This window comes from Coregonus clupeaformis, chromosome 8 (assembly GCF_020615455.1).
Source record: "Coregonus clupeaformis isolate EN_2021a chromosome 8, ASM2061545v1, whole genome shotgun sequence".
NCBI lineage: Eukaryota > Metazoa > Chordata > Actinopteri > Salmoniformes > Salmonidae > Coregonus > Coregonus clupeaformis.
In genome coordinates this window covers 59,028,927-59,036,426 of record NC_059199.1, presented here as the reverse complement: position 1 = coordinate 59,036,426, position 7,500 = coordinate 59,028,927, and the positions used below count along the sequence as shown (strand labels likewise).

The following is a 7,500-nucleotide window of genomic DNA, read 5'->3' as shown; positions in this document are numbered from 1 at the left end:
AGTGTGGTGGCCAACCGGCCCAGTGAGCTGAACACAGTGTGGTGGCGAACCGGCCCAGTGAGCTGAACACAGTGTGGTGGCCAACCGGCCCAGTGAGCTGAACACAGTGTGGTGGCCAACCGGCCCAGTGAGCAAAAGAGCCACATCTGGAACCCGAGGGTAGTGTGTCTGTCTCTGTGTGGCGTCCAGGGAAATGACCCGTATGATCTCCCCCATTGCACATGAGACACTTCAGTTATAGGAAGGGTGTATAACCTGGCTGCCTGTAGCTACCATGCTCAGTGTTGAAACCTAGTGGAAGAAACCTCCTTTTCTGTTAGTTGCAAGTTTTGCAGTCTTTTGTAGAAGCATGCTGTCATGAACATGCATTCTGTGGACTTGGCTCTCAGTAGCCTACTGCTCACACGTTCTCGGGAATTAAAGCCTATTCAAACCTCCTTCTCTGTTAGTTGCAAGTCTGGCTGCAGTATTTGTCAGCATCTCAGTGATGTGCACTAGAATGATGCTGTTCTGAACATGTGTTCTCTGGAGGAGGTTTTTTTCTGCAGATGGAGGAAGGGGACTGGAGGAGCTTGTTTAGCTATTCTCCTGATCTGAGGACTGGAGGAGGTAGTTTATCTATTCTCCTGATCTGCATCTGAACTGTGAATTTCAGGACATTTGGAATTACAAGTCAAACTTGCTCTCTCTGCTTTCGGCTCTAAGCTCAATGTTGCCATCTGCTGGTCGCTGTACCACAGTACAGTGCAGTGACTTGCTATTTGTTAAAGTACTGTACAGCCCACATGTTTGCAATACACAGTCCTGTATTTGTATCTGCTCATACAATAGAACCACAGTTAATCACTTAGCAACAATAGAACCACAGTTCATCATTCAGCAACAATAGAACCACAGTTCATCATTCAGCAACAATAGAACCACAGTTCATCACTCAGCAACAATAGAACCACAGTTCATCACTTAGCAACAATAGAACCACAGTTCATCACTCAGCAACAATAGAACCACAGTTCATCACTCAGCAACAATAGAACCACAGTTCATCATTCAGCAACAATAGAACCACAGTTCATCATTCAGCAACAATAGAACCACAGTTAATCACTTAGCAACAATAGAACCACAGTAATGCTCCTGGTTAATAATGTCCGTTTCATTCACCTCTCTTAGTATAACAGTTTAATCTTTAAGCCGAGGAGGAAGGTGATTGGGAGTCTGATAGTGGTGGAGGTTGGAACAGGGTGGAAAATGCTGATGAAGCTGGAATAGGGTTGTAAAACTTTCCCCAAATTCCTGCTCCAGACCTTGACAGAGCTGTGGCTGGTGGACCAGAGTGTAGCTCGGCTGCAGCTGCAGTGGAGATCCCTGGGCCCTAGTCTGAAGGAGAGGGAGTAGGCCCAGCAGACAGCCCTGTCCCTGGACACCCGGAGGCTGGCCTTGCTGGATGAGGAGATCCAGACGAAAATGCAGGAGGTGGAGCAGGAGGCCTTCCAGGCCAGGGAGAGAGCCACCATCCTGGGGGGAGAGGATGAGGCGGCTGGAGGTGGAGCAGGAGGCCTTCCAGGCCAGGGAGAGAGCCACCATCCTGGGGGGAGAGGATGAGGCGGCTGGAGGTGGAGCAGGAGGCCTTCCAGGCCAGGGAGAGAGCCACCATCCTGGGGGGAGAGGATGAGGCGGCTGGAGGTGGAGCAGGAGGCCTTCCAGGCCAGGGAGAGAGCCACCATCCTGGGGGAGAGGATGAGGCGGCTGGAGGTGGAGCAGGAGGCCTTCCAGGCCAGGAGAGAGCCACCATCCTGGGGGAGAGGATGAGGCGGCTGGAGGTGGAGCAGGAGGCCTTCCAGGCCAGGGAGAGAGCCACCATCCTGGGGGAGAGGATGAGGCGGCTGGAGGTGGAGCAGGAGGCCTTCCAGGCCAGGGGAGAGAGCCACCATCCTGGGGGAGAGGATGAGGTGGCTGGAGGTGGAGCAGGAGGCCTTCCAGGCCAGGGAGAGAGCCACCATCCTGGGAGGAGAGGATGAGGCGGCTGGAGGTGGAGCAGGAGGCCTTCCAGGCCAGGGAGAGAGCCACCATCCTGGGGGGAGAGGATGAGGCGGCTGGAAGGACCATGACTGATGGTTTGTGCTGATGGACCGTGACCCACTTGACCACGGCAAGCTGCTTGAAATGTCTGCTGGAATATGTGGCTTTGCTTTGGTTCCTGAGAAAGCCCCAAGCACACACAGGAAGAGTAGCTTGAAGGAGAGCCTTCCGCCCTGCGCTTACTCACCCAGGAACTGACCTTGTTTTTCAAGAGACAACGCCACACTTAACAAGCTGCTGTGTTGTGTTTTCAACTCGAAATGTCTGCTGGGATATGTGGCTTTGCTTTGGTTCCTGAGGACAATGTTACGTTATTAGCCACCGGCAGCCGCTGAGCCTGTGTGTGAGCTAAATAAAAATCAATATGACTTCCTATGGGATCCCGTCGGTCCCATCACACCCACTGTTCCGTGCGGTAAATGGCAGAGGCTTAAAATAACTATATGACGCTACAGCAGAAGAAGAATGGTCCTAACTTTTATAAATTATAATGGTCTTAACTTTCACAAGCAGAAACGTCTCACTGTGAGGATATCGTGACATCTTCCCCCACGCTTCTCTTATAATAACCACAGCTTGATATTGTCTGCTTCTTCCTCTGAGGTACTTTCCTCAGCTATGGATCTCTTGTTCTGGCCCCATTGTGTTCTCACTTGGCTTTTGCAGCAGCTTATAAAGAAGAATGTTACTTCTACAGAAAGAGGTATGGCACTTTGTGTGGTCACATGCCACCAGTCTCAGGCCATAGGATTCTGTCTCTGATCGGTTCTCTTCAGTGCCAGTGAAGGATGACTGGTTTGTGTTGTTGGATCCTTCACATCCTCCAGAGCCTATCCCAGTCCCAACTCCCATCCCCACAGGTACAGCCTCAAGTCTATGTAATTGCGCTGCACCCTGGTGGTTGCACGAGTAACTGTCTTCAATAAGGTGCCGTATGTATGGGGCAATTTGTACATGTTTAATGAGGTGTGTGAGTGTGAGTATTTTATTATGTTGAGTTTGAGTCATTATGTTGAGTGTGAGTCATTATGTTGAGTGTGAGTCATTATGTTGAGTGTGAGTCATTATGTTGAGTGTGAGTCATTATGTTGTGTGTGAGTCATTATGTTGTGTGTGAGTCATTATGTTGAGTGTGAGTCATTATGTTGTGTGTGAGTCATTATGTTGTGTGTGAGTTATTATGTTGTGTGTGAGTCGTTATGTTGTGTGTGAGTCATTATGTTGAGTGTGAGTCATTAGGTTGAATGTGAATATGCAGGAGACCTGATGCTTAGAGGCGCTAGCTAAGTCCTCCTCTCCTCTCCTCTCCTCTCCTCTCCTCTCCTCTCCTCTCCTCTCCTCTCCTCTCCTCTCCTCTCCTCTCCTCTCCTCTCCTCTCCTCTCCTCTCCTCTCCTCTCCTCTCCTCTCCTCTCCTCTCCTCTCCTCTCTCCTTCCTTCCACTCCTCCCGTCCCCCTACAGCCATGGTGTCCACTCCAGACAAGAGCACTCGTCCGGTCAGCGCTCCCATCATGTCCCCCATCTCTCCCGGGGATGCAGCCCCGTCCCCTGTGACCTCGGCCCTGCCCTGCGGTGAGCGGCGAGAAGCCTCCACCCCCGCGGGCCGCCAGTCCCGCTCAGCAGAGAGGAAGGCCAAGGAGGAGAGCAAGGTGGAGAGCAAGGTGACAGAGGTCTCCAAGACACAGAGTTCCAGACCACAGTCCACCCCGGAGTTCAAGGTATAACACTCACAGAATCAGAACACACTGCATCTTGGGATGTAACAGGGATACTTGGTGGTTACTATGGAGCACATTGTACAGTATTTAATTGGACACTCATTGAACCAGGTTGATTACACGAGGATGACACTACACGAGCATAACAAAATGGCTAGCAACAAATTGAAATGCAAGAGAGCAGTTCACTCATTTATATAGGCTTTATAGAGTGTCACTATTTGACAGAGGTTTATACAGTAGCTTTATTAACGCGAGGCATATCCATAGACATGTAAACTCAGCAAAAAAAGACACGTCCCTTTTTCAGGACCCTGTTTTCAAAGATAATTTGTAAAAATCCAAATAACTTCACAGATCTTCATTGTAAAGGGTTTAAACACTGTTTCCCATGCTTGTTCAATGAACCATAAACAATTAATGGACATGCACCTGTGGAACGGTCGTTAAGACACTAACAGCATACAGACGGTAGGCAATTAAGGTCCCAGTTATGAAAACTTAGGACACTAAAGAGGCCTTTCTACTGACTCTGAAAAACACCAAAAGAAAGATGCTCAGGGTCCCTGCTCATCTGCGTGAACGTGCCTTAGGCATGCTGCAAGGAGGCATGAGGACTGCAGATGTGGCCAGGGCAATAAATTGCAATGTCCGTACTGTGAGACGCCTAAGACAGAGCTACAGGGAGACAGGACGGACACCTGATCGTCCTCGCAGTGGCAGACCACGTGTAACAACACCTGCACAGGATCGGTACATCCGAACATCACACCTGCGGGACAGGTACAGGATGGCAACAACAACTGCCCGAGTTACACCAGGAACGCACAATCCCTCCATCAGTGCTCAGACTGTACGCAATAGGCTGAGAGAGGCTGGACTGAGGGCTTGTAGGCCTGTTGTAAAGCAGGTCCTCACCAGACATCACCGGCAACAACGTCGCCTATGGGCACAAACCCACCATCGCTGGACCAGACAGGACTGGCAAAAAGTGCTCTTCACTGACGAGACGCGGTTTTGTCTCACCAGGGGTGATGGTCGGATTCGCGTTTAACGTCGAAGGAATGAGCGTTACACCGAGGCCTGTACTCTGGAGCGGGATCGATTTGGAGGTGGAGGGTCCGTCATGGTCTGGGGCGGTGTGTCACAGCATCATCGGACTGAGCTTGTTGCCTGCAATGACAATCTCAACGCTGTGCGTTACAGGGAAGACATCCTCCTCCCTCATGTGGTACCCTTCCTGCAGGCTCATCCTGACATGACCCTCCAGCATGACAATGCCACCAGCCATACTGCTCGTTCTGTGCGTGATTTCCTGCAAGACAGGAATGTCAGTGTTCAGCCATGGCCACCGAAGAGCCCGGATCTCAATCCCATTGAGCACGTCTGGGACCTGTTGGATCGGAGGGTGAGGGCTAGGGCCATTCCCCGTAGAAATGTCTGGGAACTTGCAGGTGCCTTGGTGGAAGAGTGGGGTAACATCTTACAGCAAGAACTTGCAAATCTGGTGCAGTCCATGAGGAGGAGATGCACTGCAGTACTTAATGCAGCTGGTGGCCACACCAGATACTGACTGTCACTTTTGACCCCCCTCCCCCCTTTGTTCAGGGACACATTATTCAATTTCTGTTCGTCACATGTCTGTGGAACTTGTTCAGTTTATGTCTCAGTTGTTGAATCTTGTTATGTTCATACAAATATTTACACATGTTAAGTAGTTGACAGTGAGAGGACGTTTCTTTTTTTGCTGAGTTTATAATTTGGGTATACCTATAGCCCGTGCTCCAGTCAGAGGGTAGCAGCGCCGCCCTGTTGGCAGCCCGCTGTAGTGTGTGAGCTCTGAGCTGTCTGTGTGATATTGCCACCACTACAGAGGGAGGGAGCCAGGAGAAGCAGACATCATGCCCCTGCAGTCACCACCACCAACGGGACAGGGAGAGAGAGAAAGAGCCAGGTTTGTGGCCTTTAGCAACGCCTAGCTAGCACAGCATGAGACGCATGAATTAACTGTATGAGTCTGACTGATACATGCATGGGGAGGGTTATAATACGAAGAGGCTTTATTACTGTCTGTCTGTCTAAAATACAGATGCGCGGGATTTTAACATCTTAACTGTTTGTGTGTGTCTGACTAAAATATACGTTAGACACAGGTATTACTACTGTATGTTTAGTCTCGCTTGCCAGACTCACAGCAGCTGTGCAGAGACTAATGTATGTGTGTCAGACTAAACTGTTGATACGTGGAGTGGGTTCAAACATGAGACGCATGACGTTTCTGTGTGTGTGTCAAGACTAAACAAATAAAACATTGATGTGTGTACGTCTAAAACATGTTCTACCAGATGTGTGTCGGACTAAATATTGATATGAAGAAGGGTTTGAAACAGAGTCATGGGGCTCTAACGTTACTGTACCTGCCTCTTTCTTCTCTCCTCTGGGGATCTCTCTTCCCTCCTCTGGGGGATCTCTCTTCTCTCCTCTGGGGGATCTCTCTTCTCTCCTCTGGGGGATCTCTCTTCCCTCCTCTGGGGGATCTCTCTTCCCTCCTCTGGGGGATCTCCCTTCTCTCCTCTGGGGGATCTCTCTTCTCTCCTCTGGGGGATCTCTCTTCCCTCCTCTGGGGGATCTCCCTTCTCTCCTCTGGGGGATCTCTCTTCCCTCTGGGGGATCTCTCTTCTCTCCTCTGGGGGATCTCTCTTCTCTCCTCTGGGGGATCTCTCTTCTCTCCTCTGGGGGATCTCTCTTCTCTCCTCTGGGGGATCTCTCTTCTCTCCTCTGGGGGATCTCTCTTCTCTCCTCTGGGGATCTCTCTTCCCTCCTCTGGGGGATCTCTCTTCTCTCCTCTGGGGGATCTCTCTTCCCTCCTCTGGGGGATCTCTCTTCTCTCCTCTCCTCTGGGGGATCTCTCTTCCCTCCTCTGGGGGATCTCTCTTCCCTCCTCTGGGGGATCTCTCTTCACTCCTCTGGGGGATCAGCAGCATTCGCCCCGGGAGAGAACCGGCACGGAGATGGTGCGAGTGAGGAAGGTTAGATATCTGTCTACAGTTAGCTTGTGTTCCGAATGGCACCCTATTCCCTATCTAGTGCACTACTTTAGACCAGAGCCCCATTCCCTATCTAGTGCACTACTTTTGACCGGACCCATAGGGAGCCATTTGGGACACAGCCTCAGTGTTTTGCATGAGTCACCATCCTCATCCTCGCATCTCTCCCTATATTTTAAACTATTTATATTGCAAAAGGGGTAAAAATACACCATTTTTTGTTTGTTCGTAATGTTTATTTTTGGTCTGTTTTATTTCTCTGTCTTCCAGCCTTGTATATCTACTGTACAGTGTCGTTATACAAGACAGCGCTGTTTGGCTGCGGAGTTCCCTTCTTAACGACTTCATGTGTTCACAATGATCAAAATACTTATTTGGACAGTTACGGAGAAAGAAAATCCGTTTTTTTTCTCTCTAGTTTCTACCATTTGTTTTGAAACAAATATGTGGAGGCTACTTATCCAACCGTATCAGCCTTGCAGAGGCAATACGTAAAGCTTTACTGTTGTGGACATCATTCAGGACTAGAGGGATAAACCAAATGAATGAGGTGCCTGTAAGTGAACGAATCTGGATTGACCAAGCCTGTGCTCTAGACAGTATAATGAGGAAAGGCCCTCAGCTGCACTTGTCTGCCACCTCAGTTAAGAGTCA

At 50.0% G+C, this 7,500-nt stretch overlaps 1 protein-coding gene across 1 annotated transcript in view; it reads left to right on the top strand.

The window, feature by feature from the left end:
- LOC121572246 (protein 4.1-like) overlaps positions 1–7,500 on the top strand; it is a 111,971-nt gene that overhangs the window by 52,523 nt on the left and 51,948 nt on the right. The window contains exons 13-15 of the mRNA XM_041884205.2: positions 3,543–3,799; positions 5,673–5,753; positions 6,778–6,828. Coding sequence (XP_041740139.2) covers positions 3,543–3,799; positions 5,673–5,753; positions 6,778–6,828 — 389 coding nt within the window. The remainder of the gene's footprint in view (positions 1–3,542; positions 3,800–5,672; positions 5,754–6,777; positions 6,829–7,500) is intronic.